The sequence below is a fragment of the Bidens hawaiensis genome, unplaced genomic scaffold (assembly GCF_021521415.1).
Source record: "Bidens hawaiensis isolate Kalapana, Puna unplaced genomic scaffold, B.hawaiensis_p1.1 tig00001904_1, whole genome shotgun sequence".
NCBI lineage: Eukaryota > Viridiplantae > Streptophyta > Magnoliopsida > Asterales > Asteraceae > Bidens > Bidens hawaiensis.
The window spans coordinates 753,950-769,749 of NW_027491104.1; the positions used below are offsets into that span (position 1 = coordinate 753,950).

Sequence of the window (15,800 nt, forward strand, 5' to 3'; positions counted from 1 at the left end):
CCGCCAACAATTATGCGGGCGTTCCATGTGTTCCGCGGGTGCCTTATGGGGGACTTTTGGTTGACCCGCGGGTAACACTTAAGGGTATTTGGGTCTTTTTGGTACCCTACCTCTATAAGTCCCCCAGTCCAGTGTTTCTTCCGTGTGAAGTATTTTATGCGGGTGAAATTCTGGACTTAATGTGTATTTGGGGATTTTTTATTCTGCAAGTTGGTGAGAAATATCTTTTGTTGCTGTGGATAATCATGAAAAAGGACAAGTTGACCACTCGCAGGCGCGTGTGTCAAAGGATATGACGTCTATGCCGGCTGTCACTGTACCCGACTGTTCACCTTTTTCTCTTTTTCGAATTTCCCGCGTGATGTGGCGTTCATCTATTGGGTGATTTTTCTTCTCTCTAGTGTTCATATCCCATCGCATTAATTGCGACGGGTATAAATAGTGGAGTTTAACTTCTCGTTGAAGTTTTATTACCTTTTGAATCCTGAATGTTGCCTTACATTCTTTATTTAAAAACGTCGATTAGTCACCCAACCATTTGATATTTTATCGAACCATATTATAATGACGAGTACACAGTCTGAAATTGACGAGATAGAGGTCCAATGGGACCAGCCTGAATATCAGAAACTCCTTGAGACATATGGTATTCCACCAGAATGGGGGCCGGAGTTCCCTTCTGCTAGTTCTATAGCCAGTTTCCCACCTCCTGGGAAAATGGTTGTTTATTCTGATTTCTTTGTCCATGGAAATTTCCGTTTCCCTATGACAAAGTTTTTTATGAGGATATTGGGTGCTTTTGGGGTCCATTTGTCCCAGTTGCATTCTCGTGCTGTCATGCGAATTCGTCATTTTGAATTCGTGTGTATAGCTCACGATATGGTACCACGTCTTGACCGATTTGTTGTCTTTTACCGGATGATCAACCGGAACGGGTGGTTCACCTGCCAAGCTATACCGGGTAGGCGAATCGGCCAGGAGGTCGAGGACGGTTCTCCGAATTGGAAGAACAAGTTCTTCTGGATTTCCGAGGATGTGGTACCGGGCCGAATGATACGCCGTCCAGTTAATGAGGCGCTTCTTGATGTCACCCCTGCCGCCCATGAAGGACAATAGTGGTTCCGCGTCCTGACTACCAATCCAACTCCTATGTGGTCATTACCCGAGGAAGCCCTTGTATGGTCAGGCATGAGTCGTCTATTTACATGGAGCCTGTTTTTATCGGGCTAGACGAACGTAAGTTGTCTTTCTCCTCTTATTACAAGGGAATTATATGACTGATTTTGGTGTTTTTTCTCTCAGGTCCCGGACCGATGTTGAACGCACTGTTTGATGACAGAGGGCATGTTATGAAAAGTATCCGAAACGCAAAGGATATGCCTGTCCTTGAGAAGACAGCAAAATATTTCCTTTTTCCCGGTGAAGGTGCGTGCCGAATCCGTTGTTTCGGATGCTACCTTTCAAACAGGTGCGTACACTCTAAATCCTCTTCCTCTTACTACGCTTACCTCTGAGGGAGTATTCGTCATTCTGTCGTCGAGTGATGATTCATCGTCCTCAGAGGAAGAAAACTTTGACGATGCTTCTGAGGTTTCATCTGTGTCGCACTTGTTGGCAGAATTATCTCAAAAAAGGACTTTTGGGTCTGTCCAAGCTAACGAAGCAGGCTCGAGTGCTGCGACTACTGCAGATGAGCCGGTGACTAAGAAACGACGGACGCGTCGTCCTAGGAAACCCCAGTCTGTTCTTGCGAACCGATTGACGACGGTGACTGGTATGCGTTTTATTTTCTAACTCTTATTATTTTAAGACGTTATTTGAATGTGATCTTCTTTTGTAGATCCGTCTACAGCTAGGGACGACAATTCTGAGAAGTTACCGACACCTACTCCTATGGCTGAAAAACAACCATCTCCTCCTCCGCATAAGGAGGCGGAAGGCAAGTCTGCTACCCCTCCTCTTGAAACACATGTGGAGGGGTCCAGTGTTCAAAACGGAAATAACGAATCGTTGGACTACCTTTTCCAGGCTGGAGGAGCCACTAGTTATGAAGGAAATAACCCAGCTGTGGATGAGGCTGGGTTCAGGATTCATGAGTCTCCCTCCCGATCTGCTCCTCAGATGTTTTCTCCCTCCTAGCCATTGACGACGGGTGCGGGAAGTGGTTTCCAATTTGGCCCATCTGTCCACGAGGTTGGAGGAGATTCAATACAAGATCGTCCACACCCTTCCTTCTCGATCCCTACTCGCCTCGAGACTTCAAGTTCCCAGTACTTTTGGGATGCGGTTCTGGGAGGAGGTTATGACCTATTTGTCCCTCCTTGGGACATTGTCAATGGGTCCCGGTTTTCTGAACCCGAGACTTGTGTTAATTTCATCAAGCATTGTGTGCCTCATGCGGAGATGGCGTATTTGTGTGATCGTTCTCGCCACGACCTCCATACAGACTTATCAATTTCCTTGGCTAACAGTTTGGCCTGTAGCCAGGAAATATTGTGTGAGTGGCGCACTTGGGAGGGAAACTAGGTGAGGCTACTCGAGCCGTTGAGGCTGCTAATAAAGAAGCCGAAGAGCATCGTAAGGCGGCGAGTGCTACTAAATGGAAACAAACCGATGCCGAGGCTGCTCTCCAACAAGAAAAAGCTCGAAGTTCTACTGCTGCTCACAACTGGAAGGAAGCCTGTGAGAGGCAAAATTCAGTTCTTGAGGCTGCGCGAGCTGAGACTCAAAAGAAGAAGGATGAGCTGGTGAGGGAACAAGAAGAGGTGACCCGCCAAAACAATCGGGTCCAAGAGCTCGAGGTTGAGCTACAACTGCAGAAAGAACAATCTGAACTCAAGGACAAAGCCGCTGCTGAAATTCAGTCCGCATATGATTCTTTACTGCAGTCCTGCTCGGAAGCAGAAACCCGCGCCTCCACCGAATTACAGGGGCTTCGGAACAGAGCTGAGTGTGCTGAGCAGGATCGGCAATGGTTTCTTGAACGAGGACTTGACTCTGTAAGTTTTTCTTACCTGGTTGTGTATTTCTTATACTTCGCGTTCGTGACTCTAACATGATCTATTTTCAGGTCATCCGGCATATCAAAGGAAGCACTGAACTAACTGATTGTTTTGTGAACTTGATGACTGCTTCCGAGAGAGTTGGCCGGATGAAAGGCTTCAATGAAGGGATGACATTTGCTCAATCCGGTCAATCTATTGAAAGTCATCCACTTCACGGCCTCGATGCAAAACAGGAGTATGATATGTGAGTTAAGGAGTATGATACTCTAGTCTTTCCGCTGCAGAACATGCTTCCAGAATTTGCGTCCGCTGGAGATGGCATGAAGCCGCTGCGGGTATACTTAGATGATGAGTCTGAGGACGACTAATCTGAGGATACTTCTCCAAATGCCCCGGAAGACACATCAGCCCCTAACCCCTGACTTAGTTTGTATGGCTTGTAATTGTTCTTTATCTTTTTGTAATCACCTTTTTGACTGTTAATGAAAAGAACTCTTATGCCTTGATAACTATGTTCTTGTTTACGAGATAATATCTTTTGCAAGATATTTTTGATTTTTGAATTTTGCAAGTTGGATTATACTGATGACGTGGCGGGGAAAGAAATTTTAAGCGGCGGCTAATGGGACGCCTCTTGACAGCCTGTACACGCTTTTTCGAATTTCTCGCCTGACGTGTCAGTCATCCAACGGCTCGTACTTTCTCTTTCTTCTGTTACTCCATCAGACGCATTTATTGCGATAAGTATAAATAGGTCCATGGCCTTTCATTCGTTCTTATCGCTTTCAAGACATCTCTCTCAATTATTCAACAAATCTGAGATCTTTAAGACTTCGTCTTTTATTTTTTAATCGATATATACTACGATGGTCGGTGATAAGAAGAATCCTCTTGCCATCCACGAGGTTGGGTGCAATATTAAAGAAAAGGACTTTGATGATGTGAGAAACGTGTATGGACTGGCACCGGAATGGGAAGCCGAACGTCCGGCAGAAGGTGCAATTGCCACGGCGCCACCGGCGAAGAAGATGGTCGTATACCTGGACCATTTTACCATCGGTAACTTCCGGCTACCCGTGACGAAGTTCGTTCGATCCGTTCTGAAAGCCTATGGGCTCCATTTATCCCAAGTTCACCCATTTGGGATGTTAAGAATTCGACACTTCGAATTCTGTTGCCAATCTCATAACTATGATCCATCTGTCAACATGTTTGCCATTTTTTACAAGATGACATATCGTGACGGATGTTATGGTTTTGCTACTACCGGAAAGGGTCCAATCGGCTTTGAATGGATCCGGAGTATTCATGGGTGGAAATCCAAGTTCTTTTGGATCCGGGAAGATGTCTTCCCGTTCACAACGGCCCGATGGAAACCGGAAGACGCCGCCCCCGAGATCCCTGCCATTGAATACGAGGGTCATAAATGGTTCAACACTTTGACCCAAACGCCAACACCCATGCGCCCTATTCACGAAGGGGCGATGGTACATGCGAAGATGAGCCACTTATGGTCGTTCCCTCAACTGGAACAGTATTACGAGAACTCGGACAAACGTAAGTATGTTGCTAACTATATTCACAATACCCTTCCTCATTTTTAACTTTATTATTTTCTTTCCCAGACGAGGGTTCCGTGTTCAATACTCTTTTGGATCACAAGGGAGGGATGATGATACGCCGCCCCATTGATCCGAGGGACGTGTCTTTCTTGGAGCCTACCAAGAACAATTTTCTGTATCCCACTACTCTTAGCCCAGAACCCATGGTTTCCGAGGCGATGTACGCTCAAGGTGAGGAGTCCATCTTGAAAGGTGAGGGCATTCCACAACCTCGACCCATTACTGCTGCTACTTACAGCGGAGTGATAGTGCTTCTTTCCTCCAGTGAGGAGTCATCACTCTGTGAGGAAGGGTTTACAGTTGATTCTATTAACCCATCGCGTTCAACTGTAGGTTTAACCCGCAAGCTAGACTCTAAAGTTGCTGCCAAACAATCGGTGGGTGATGACGGTGATCACTAGGCAGTTAATGACACTAATATTGAGGAGGAGCCTCAAGCCACTGATGCGGGTGCATCGAAAGCAGCTGGTAAGCGTAAAGCTCATCCTACCAAAGCTGCTCCATCCAAGAAGAAGAAGAAGACTAAAGTCGCCATCTTGGAATCATGCCTTCATCAACGTGATGCTGAGGACACCTCTTTAGGTAATTTCAATATCTCTTATATTTGTCATATTTTTAAACAATAATTTATCTGATGCGTGATTATCATTTTGTCAGTGGGTTTAAAAGATTTTTCGGAAGAAGTTTCGGGTTTAAAGAGCTCAAGTGCTCCAAAACTTCCAACTCCACTATCCTCACCACCAAACACTCTTTTAAATCCGATCAATTTGACGGATACTTCCCCTTTGAAGGAGAGGGAAATTGGTGAGTCTGACGCCCACCGTATGTCTCCGAACTTTAATTTTCATCAATTTAGAGACCAAGGGGGCGTTAGTACATTCCGTTATGGGGGTCAGACCTCCCCACCTCCCGCGGAATAGGACATTGCCCCTCATAATCCACACTGGTCATTACGTCGAAATTCGACGTTAAATGACGTGGATGTTTGTTTTGAATACCTGGGGGAAAGTCTTACCCCGCAGAGAATGAGCGACAACGTCGACGTGTTCGCCAGGATTTGCTGAACTCAAATTCCTATCACCTGGCGAACACTATTTCTACCAATCAAGAGATCACCCGGGATTGGTTGGTAATGAACGAAGAATGGGACGAATTAGAGCTTAAATTTCTTGAGTCTAAGAAAGAAGCTCTCAATGCTCTAACTGAGGCTCAAGAGAATTTCAAAGCCTACGAAGCCGAGAGAGCCAATCGCCTTGCTGCTGAGGAGACCAAGGTTGCTCTCCAGAAGCAATTGGAGGAGCAAGCTGAGCTGATAAAAACTCTTCAGGTTGAATCGGCAGCCAAAGATAAACGTCTGTCCGACCTCAACGCCAAAAGCCGGGAACAATCACTAGAATATGCCAGCCATAAAATGAAGTTGCTGCGGGCGGAGGAGGATAGGAAGTGGCTTTTGGCGGAAGGCATTCCTGAGGTATATATGCCTTTAATTCAGCCAAAAGTGATTACGACAGTCACAATTGCTTATGTTTAAATTTTTCTTAACAGGTTATCACGCAAGTTCATAAAAGTGATGCTCTTGGACTGTGTTGCAGTGCTCTTGAATTCCTCCAAGCAGGCTAAATAGGGTTACAAGAGGGCTGTAACTTTGCCTCCTAAGGCAGAGTTCTAGAAGAATTCATTCTTCACGGCAAGGATACTGCTGCGATTCTTACTAAGAAGACGAAGACTTATGATACTCTAAAGTTTTCAATTTCAGAGCAGATATATGAATTTGCCGACAAGGAAGACGCCATTGACCAGCTAAAAGTTCTTCTTGATTTAGATGAAGAGGATCAAGATGATACTGAAGCTAGTGACAAAGAGGGTGAAGGCGCAGCTTCTTAGATATAGATCTATTCTTTGTGTAACTGTACATGTACTTCTTTTTGTAATCTCTTTTGATAGTAAATAAGAAGTTTTGTTCCCTCCGGTACACTTTGTCTTATACGTTATAATATAAGTGTTTTGCCGGACCTTCGATTTTGTCAATAAAAGATTACAAACGTAAAATTTTCATAGATCGGGCATAAGCCGTTATTACAAAAACCGAAATTACATGGCTTTGGCTAATCTATTTGGGCGCAGGCCGAAATGAAAAAAAAACTGAAATTTTATATGTAGCATTTTTTTGATTGCGCCACATTCCAAGTCCGAGGAACCTCGGTTCCGTCTAACTTCTCTAACTTGTAAGCACCCTTAGCTAGAATTTGTTTTATAGTATAAGGGCCTTCCCAAGTTGGGGCCAACTTGCTCGGGGTTCCTGGCCAGAAGCCTCATTGTTACGGAAGACAAAGTCTCCCGCATCGAACTCACATTTCTTGACCCGCGAGTTGTAATATTTCTGAAGCTGTCGCTTATAATTGTGCTCGTGGATCGATGCAAGTTCTCTTCTTTCCTCTAGTAAATCAAGATTCATCCGGAGTTAGTAATCATTGTCATCAATTAACAGAACCCTTGCGGATGGAATCCCGATTTCGGCTGGGATCATGGCCTCAGTGCCATAACTTAAACTAAACGGCGTCTCAGAGTTGCTGGAATTACTTTGGATGCGAAAGGCCCAAAGTACATGGGGCAATTCGTCCACCCAGCCCGTCCATTTAGTTCCTAACCTTGCCTTAATCCCTTATTTGATAGTTCGGTTAGTTCTTTCGACCTGACCGTTTGCTTGCGGGTGAGCTACAGACGTAAAATTTTGAATAACTTGAAGTTCTTTCAGCCATTCCTGTAATCCGCTATCAGCAAATTGGGTCCCATTGTCACTTACCAGTTCCTGCGGAAGACCAAACCGGCAAATGATGAATTCCCAGATGAACTTTTTGACACTTGATGTCGTTATTGATGCAACTGGTTTGGCTTCGACCCATTTGGTGAAGTAATCAATGGCCACTATCAAAAATTTGACTCGTCCAGGGGCTTCTGGGAATGGTCCCATGATGTCAATAGCCCACTTCTGGAACGGCCAAGCAGATGTTACCGGGATCAGTTCGTTCTTAGGACGCAAAGTATTGGGGGCATGACGTTGGCAAGAATCACACTTTCTGATTTCTTGCACAGCGTCTAAGTTCATGCCAGGCCAGTAGTACCCCGCGTTCATGATCTTTGCAACTGTCATTCTCGGACCTGTGTGTAATCCACAAATGCCTTCATGAATTTCTTGGATTAGGTTTGCGTCTTCCGCGTCTACACAACGTAGCAGTGGGCCGAGGAATGACCTCCGGTACAAAATGCCATCACTCAACTGGTAATTCAAAGCTTTGTGCTTAATCTTCCGGGCCTCAGCTTTTTCTGCTGGAAGGATTCCGGAGGATAAGTAAGCCTTAATTGGTGTCATCCATGATTCGAAGCCCGTTTGAATTACCAAGACTTGGTTTTGTGGAACGGATGGATGGTCTAGAACATCCACACGAAGATCTTTGGCAAAGTGCTCAAACTTCGTTGAAGCCAATTTGCTAAGAGCGTCCGCCGATTTATTCTCCCTTCTTTTTATGTGAACAACATTGAAAGAAGATAATTGGCGAATCAAGACTTTCACTTGTGACTGATAAGAAGCCATGACATCATTTTTAGCTTCATAGGTTCCATTGATCTGTCCCGCAATTAGCATTGAATCCACCTGTGCTTCCAGATGTTTTACCCCAAGCTTTTTAGCTATCTGCAGGCCCGCCAAAAAGGCTTCATATTCAGCCTCATTGTTAGTGCTTTTGAAGTCTAACTTTATGGCATATGTGAATTCGTGGCCCTCGGGATTGACTAACCGGAGGTCCGCACCAGATCCCTCACTGCTTGAAGCTCCATCCGTGAACAATGACCAAATTTTCCCTTGTTCCGGAGGTGCTTGAGGTTGTTGCTCGATCAGACATTCCTGTTCCTTGTGTTGCGGGACTTCTATGACAAATTCCGCCAATACCTGCCCTTTAATTGCTGGTCTAGGTTTATACTCGATCGCGTGTTCACCTAGTTCAATGGCCCATTTTGCCGACTGTCCGGACAACTCTGGTTTACTTAACACATTCTTGAGTTTGTATCCGGTTAAGACATTTATGGGGTGTCCTTGGAAATATCTGCGGAGTCGTCGGACTGCATAGACCTGTGCTAAGACGAATTTTTCTAGCATTGAGTATCTGGTCTCTGGATCCGCCAAGGTCCTACTGACATAGTATATTGGAGTTTGAACGTTCTTTCTATCTGTCAGTAGTACAGCCCCGACGGCAATGTCAAAAGGAGACAAATATAGTGTCAAGGGTTCACCCGCGTATGGTGCTGTTAGAGTAGGCAACTCCATTAAACACTTCTTGACCTCTGAGAATGCTTGTTCAGCTTCTGTGGTCCACTTAAAATGTGCCTTCTTGAGGCAATTTCTAAGTGTTGACACGAATGGATAAGACTTGGCCGCAGGATTTGCAAGGAATCAGTTTAGCGCCACGAGTCTTCCATTAAGTGTCTGAACTTCTTTGAGGGAAGAAGGAGAAGGCATGCGGGCTATAGCTTGAAATTTTTCAAGGTTAGCTTTGAAGCCTGCATCCGTAACTATGACTCCAAGGAACTTTCCTTCCTCCATCCCAAATGAGCATTTAGCCGGGTTCAGCTTCATGTTGATGCTTCTCAATGTTTCGAAGGTCTCCTCAATATCTCTTAACATTTGATCTTCTTCGATGCTTTTGATCACTAAATCATCCATATAAACCTCCAGGTTTCGACTTATCTGATATTTGAAAGCTTGGTCCATTAACCGCTGATATGTGGCACCCGCGTTCTTTAACCCGAAAGGCATCATCTTATAAAAAAAGTGCCTTGATCAGTTCGGAATGCTGTTTTATCCTCATAACTTGCCGCCATGCGGATTTGGTGATAGCCTTTGTAAGCATCAAGGAAACACTTTAACTTGAACGGGGCTATGGCGTCTACCTTGAGGTCAATATCAGGTAGTGGGTAACAGTCTTTTGGGCAAGCTTTGTTTAAATCTTTGAAATAAATACACATCCGCCATGTTCCGTTGCTCTTTGGAACAATGACTGGATTAGCTACCCATGTCTGATATTTACTCTCCCGGATGATCCCGGCGTGAAGAAGATCTTGCACTTGCTCATTCATAGCTTTCGTTTGTTCCGGGCCCATCTTCCGCTTTTTCTGAAAATTGGTGTGAACACCGGGTTTACCCTTAACTTATGTTCAGCAATGCTCCGCGGGACACCAGTCATGTCCGCGGGCTGCCAGGCGAAGATGTCAACGTTTTTAGTTAATAGCTGCTTCAAAAAGGTCCTCACTATTTCTGAAATAGCGGGTCCAATTGTTACTATTTGATCATGGAATTTTTTGTTCAAAACCCATTTTTCCGTCTTGGTTCTTAAAGTTTTCTTTGGGACCTTTCCGGGCCTTGAACTCTCCGTTGTAAAGCAATGTCGGTTGACATGAATTATTGCCACACCGGTGCGAGTTGGGACTCCTACTGCACCGTGGGTTGTGGACGGGTGGGCGTTGAAGTCACCAATCGCCTCTCGTCCTAGAATAATGTCAAGTTTGGAAGTTGCTGGTAAAACCAAAAATTCAACTTCCTCCGATCTTGAATGAATTCCGTCACTAAGTGTTACCGGAAACGATATCACCCCACGCGGGTGCATTATCTCTCCTCCAAAACCGGAAATGGGGGCATGAATTGGCTTCAACCTTTCTTTGTCTTCGTCGTCTAACTGTTCGAAACATTGTTCGTACATGATGTCCGATGTACTACAGGTGTCAAAAAACACATATTACGATCGGTAGTGGCCAAAAAGAGCAGTGATTATCAACGGGTTTTTGTTACATGGTCCTCCTCTGATTAGAGGAAAAATCACGGGCTCGGTTTTCCATTCCTCATCCAAATATTCCCTTCTCTTTCCTTTAACCATATGTTCACCCTGAATCATGTGGACGTTCAAATCTTTGACTTGTCTTTTAGGTGGGCCCTGTCTGTCTCTTGCGGGAGGTTTACCAGTCCCTGGCCGTGTGTCTTTGACCAAATGTTCTAGTTTACCATTCTTAACGGCTGCTTCAATTTCATTTCTGAGGGCTACACATTCGTTCGTGTTGTGTCCAATATCATTATGATATGAGCAGTGTTTTTTCTTGTCGAGGAAAGACTTCCTTGGTAATGGTTGAGGTTTTCTGAAAGTCAAATTCTCGGTGGTGAGGATTTCTGAGGGAGTCTTTGATAATGGTGTCCAACTGTTGGAAGATCGAGCTGAAAAATATGTTTGCCCTTATTGCCGATCAAGGTTCTTGCATCGAATGGTTTAGACATTTCCGCACTTGGCTGAAGTCTTGACCATATTGGTCCCTTGGCGTGTCTGTTAAGTCTCGGAGTTTGAAACTCAATCCTCGGCGGACCACTGGAGCCCAAAGTCTTTTCAGTTCTTGCAAACAACTTTGCTGCCTGCATGATTTCATCCCAAGATTCGGGCATTCCATCTCTTCCCGTGAGAGTGCGGATCAAAGCATCACTATGAACGTTCTTGCGGAATGCTCCCCTCAGCATATCTTCGCTGACCCTCCAATGTTAAGGCTCTCGTTATTAAAACGAGTAATGAAGTCTTCGATAGACTCATTATTTCTCCTTGTAACATCCAATATTTCTGAAGGGTCTCGAGTATGCTTCTTCTGCTGACTGAAATGTTGGGAAACTTTTGCCACAAAATCATTCCAGCTTTTAATTTGTCTAGCGGGTAGCTTTTCAAACCATTCACGAGCAGCTCCCGTAAACGTTAATGCAAACATGTGACACCAGTACGGAAGATTCCAACCACTGACTCCTCCTACTGCCACAAATCTCAACAAGTGATCGCTAGGATCTGTCATTCCATTATATGTTCCAACAGATGTTGGAATCTTCGTGTTCATTGGAAATGGAGCTTGTGCGATGCTTAGAATAAATTTTGACTTTTCTGCAAAAGACTCTGGACGGTATGGTTTGGAAAAATCATACTCAGCATTACTGCAATAATCCGCATGGCGGACAACTGGTCGCGGGTAACTAGCCCCTCCGTATGACGGGAGTCGGCTGTCCCCGCTGTAATAACTGCCCTCAGGGCGATATGTTGAGTCATGCCCATCCAGTTCGTCCTCATAAGATGGAACTCGCATAATAATGCGAGGACAAGGATGTAACCTCCAGATCTCACCCAAATTTTGTTCGAATGGCTGACTGTATTGAATGTGACTTCCCCTTATGGGAGGAGAAACAGATCTCCTGGGAGGATCATCATACGTCAAGGTACGACCATGAAAACGCTCATTCCGCACCCTGCGATCATATTCAGCTTTCAAATTATCTTGTTGAATATGAAACCATTCATCTGGAGACAAAAGTCCTTCGGTTCTGAAGCTATGACGATGAGTCCTTCTTGGATTGGAATCGCCAGAATCCTCTTCCAGGGCCAACTCTGAGTGAGTTTGGTGGGCGTCTCTCATGATTCGTTCTAGATCTCCCAGATTAGAACCTCCTAGGGCTATAAGATGCCCCATGTCAGTAGTTGGTGTAACAACTTTACCAGTGACATCTGGTAACGGAGTGAAATGTCCCCGAGCCGTTGAACCACCTAAGGTAAAACCTCCGGGGTTTACAGCATCAATTCTTGTAACAGGAGTCGTGAATCGAGCAAAAACATACGTTGCTCCTTCACGTGATCAAAATTGGGATCTCGTGAAGATTGCACCTGGTTCTCCGTCAGCCCTTTAGGTAACTGATTCATATCGTAAAGAGGACGGAAAAAATTTCTTGTTGTTCTAACAAAAACACGGATGGCGCCAATGAAGAAACACGGATCTACTCCCCTTGGCGGGTCTTAGATCCAATGAGTCCACAGGGTAGGATACGGTTAGCTGCCAATACGATATGAGCACAATTCCCAAAGTCCAGTGACGTGAACCTGCAAAACAGACACCGTGAGCTCGTTACGGGAAGGACAAGAGGGGGGTCTTCCCGTAACCACCCTCCGACGTGAGAATAAGTACAATCCCGATGAAGATAAAGTACTTAAGTAAATTGAGAGAGTACAGTGGGAGTGAATGAATACCTCATGACGATTGAGAGGGTATTTATAGCCGTAGGGTGTGGGAAGATGATTGGGCCAGCTGTCCCTTTGGAAGATACTTTCGTAACCACCTAGACACGTGTCCTCATGTAATAGGTTCAATTTATACGTTGCATGTTCATGTATAACAACCTGGACACGCGTCTTCCTATAATAGGGTAGTGGATATCCCTGGCCATGTGCACGGTTATAACGGCCTTGCCAGGTGTCCTTTTCTGGTTGGTTGAGAGATCACGTATTGCTCAATAAAGCATCTTGGTAGATCTTCTAGAATGTCACTAGTTAATGACAGCTGTCCCGGGGCATTACCTCGCAGTTATTTATGCGGATGCTTTCTCCGTCTTGCGGATGACTTTTGAGGGTGCCAGGATGCTTCCGCATGCCTTGTGGGGATGTTTCTCCCGCCAACAATTATGCGGGCGTTCCATATGTTCCGCGGGTGTCTTATGGGGGACTTTTGGTTGACCCGCGGGTATCACTTAAGAGTATTTGGGTGTTTTTGGTACCCTACCTCTATAAAGAGTTACAATAACAAATTATACCAATCCTTCCATAAAATGTGATTCCCATAGGATCTATTTTTTATCCATATGTAACCTAAGGCTTTAATGACTCCTATAGCCTTGGAAATACAAGCCGGTTTATTATTAAATATAAGCATGTTTCTTGTCTTCCAAATACACCAACATTCAGTGAAAATAATGCCGTGTAACACATTTTCTTTTTCTTCGATCAAGATTACTAGCTTCATGAACTTTAAGCAAATCTCGAACCGAGAAAGCGTAAATGGTAGGGATACGACACCAATTACTTACAATTGCCAAATCAACAAGGAAAACGAGTACAGTAAAGAGGATGGTCACTAGTTTCAGACTTTCAATATACTCACCGCATAGCCTACAAACTGTGGAACCGACCTCAACACCTCAACGTTTCTAAAGCTAAGAATCGACAATGTCACGATCCTATCCATTTCCACCTTCCACACAAAAGTATTAACCGTCTTAGGAACCCGGCTATTCCATCTCATTATAAAAGAAACCGGAGTCTTCGATCTTCAAACAGGATGGTCTTGATGGACCCAACCGAAAAGCGTCCCATGAGTCTTTTGGCCAAAGCCATTCGTCCGGCTGCTGGTAAATAGTTGCAATCTCGATATTGGCACTTACACATGAAAAAGACATTTTATTTTTTTGTCTCTTGCATGTTTAGAATGGTGTTACAACTTTGACTAAGCCATTATTTTGGATGTTATAAACAATTCATAGATAATGTGCTGATTTCGTTCATCTTCTAATAAGTATTAATTGAGTATATTATAAATAGCCATCGTTTTTCACATACTAAATAGACTCCAAACTCCAGATAGGATAGAAGCTAGCCGACTTTATTTATATAAAATAAACTTGCAAAATAACGACTTAATTATATTATCATTATGATCTAGTTCATGAGTTTAAACGGTAGCTAACATCTAGTGGAGTCAAGTGGCGAATTTAACGAATTGCATGCAGAAATAAAGAAAAATAAGAACACGACAATTTAACGTGGTTTGGGTTTGATATAAATCCTATGTTTATAGGCTGCAACTAGGTATTTGATAAGAATCATACTCTAGTTTTAGTCATAATTGTCATTTGTCTATTTTAGGAGGGGGTTAAGTGTAATTATATTTCTATAAATAGGTATCAATAGCTAATAGAGAGGGGGGAGTACGTTTATGTTGAATATGGCATTGTCATGGCTCCTGCTTATGCAGTGAAATAGGGCTAGGCTGGAAACTTGTAACCTTTACGTTTTCGTTAATACAATCGTTCTTCCTTTTTATCCCTATTATCCGATCTTCACTCTATCTATCACAATCATCACATATCAAACCCTATCAGTATTTTATTTAGCCAAGTTGCAAAGATTACACTATGATCTTCTTAGCTAGAATTTGTCTTAAAACCTTGGACTAATTAATGCACTTAATGCCCCTTTGTTCACAACTTAATCAATTTAGTTATAATCCTATTACTATCCTGCCTTATACTAGTTATCAAGTATGTGATCTTATTAATATCATTATTAATATCAGGTAAACACAAGTCCAATAAAAACTAAAACCCCGTATACTATCTTGGTCATAAATTAATGACCATGATAGCATACTAGATTTTGGCTTTTTCTGGTAGGACCGAGATTTGCTCACCCCTTATAAACGTTAACATGAACGAAAACAACCACAATTTTCTTTCGGAAACATTCATTAATTTCGAAAACTTGTTCCATACAATTCAAAAATAACTAGTAACAATTCGATCTCCACCACTGCCAGCTCACTGCCTGCCTGGGCGAACGTAATATACATATGAAAGATCAAAGCCATATGCATAATTCGAAAGCTAAAATGATCAATCAGAAACGGAGTGATTGTTCCAACACAGGAGCATAGAGACGCATCGTCGGAGTATGTAGAACCGCGTTCTATGCTGCTTAGCCATAGTTAAGCACCGTTTTTGAAAGGTAGCTTTTCGACGAATTTTCCGGCGATAATCCGATGATGATCGGATTAAGTAGGAATAAGTGTCCATTAGTCGTTGAAATTGGAGAAACTATTAACATTTGTTAGGGCCTATTGTTTGTTTATATAATGCAAATGTCACGAAGCAAAGTGGGAGCCATACAATATTTTATATAAAGTTTTATCCACCTTTGTTGATATCGACACCCATTCTTAAAAAAAACATCATTGTTATACTTTATTAATTATAATAAATAATGATTATAAATATGTGTTTGAATTATTTAAAACTATCTAAGAAAGTGACGATTTTTTAAAAAAAATTAAAAAAAGACATCATTGTTATACTTTATTAATTATAATAAATAATGATTATAAATATGTGTTTGAATTATTTAAAACTATCTAAGAAAGTGACGATTTTTTTAAAAAAATTAAAATTTTATGTGACGATTTGTACAGGTTTGGCACTGTGGAGCTCTAAGAGCACCCACTTTGGACTTGTGATTTCGAGGTCTGGATCAATGTGAAAACCAACATACTAGTATGTACACAAACGACT

The 15,800-nt window shown here is 43.2% G+C and overlaps 2 protein-coding genes across 2 annotated transcripts; both read right to left on the bottom strand.

Moving 5' to 3' along the window:
• Nucleotides 1–7,305: 7,305 nt before the first annotated feature.
• On the bottom strand, nt 7,306–8,948 carry LOC143598561 (uncharacterized). Its single transcript, XM_077076753.1, has 3 exons — nt 8,525–8,948; nt 7,453–8,455; nt 7,306–7,342 (listed from the first exon to the last, which is right to left on the bottom strand). Exons 1-3 carry the CDS (start codon nt 8,946–8,948, stop codon nt 7,306–7,308), a joined length of 1,464 nt encoding a protein of 487 aa, XP_076932868.1.
• A 6,174-nt stretch (nt 8,949–15,122) lies between these two features.
• LOC143598770 (small polypeptide DEVIL 10) lies at nt 15,123–15,314 on the bottom strand. Its single transcript, XM_077076911.1, has one exon. The coding sequence runs from the start codon at nt 15,306–15,308 to the stop codon at nt 15,129–15,131; it is 180 nt and encodes a 59-aa protein (XP_076933026.1). The 5' UTR covers nt 15,309–15,314; the 3' UTR covers nt 15,123–15,128.
• Between the last annotated feature and the right edge of the window lie 486 nt (nt 15,315–15,800).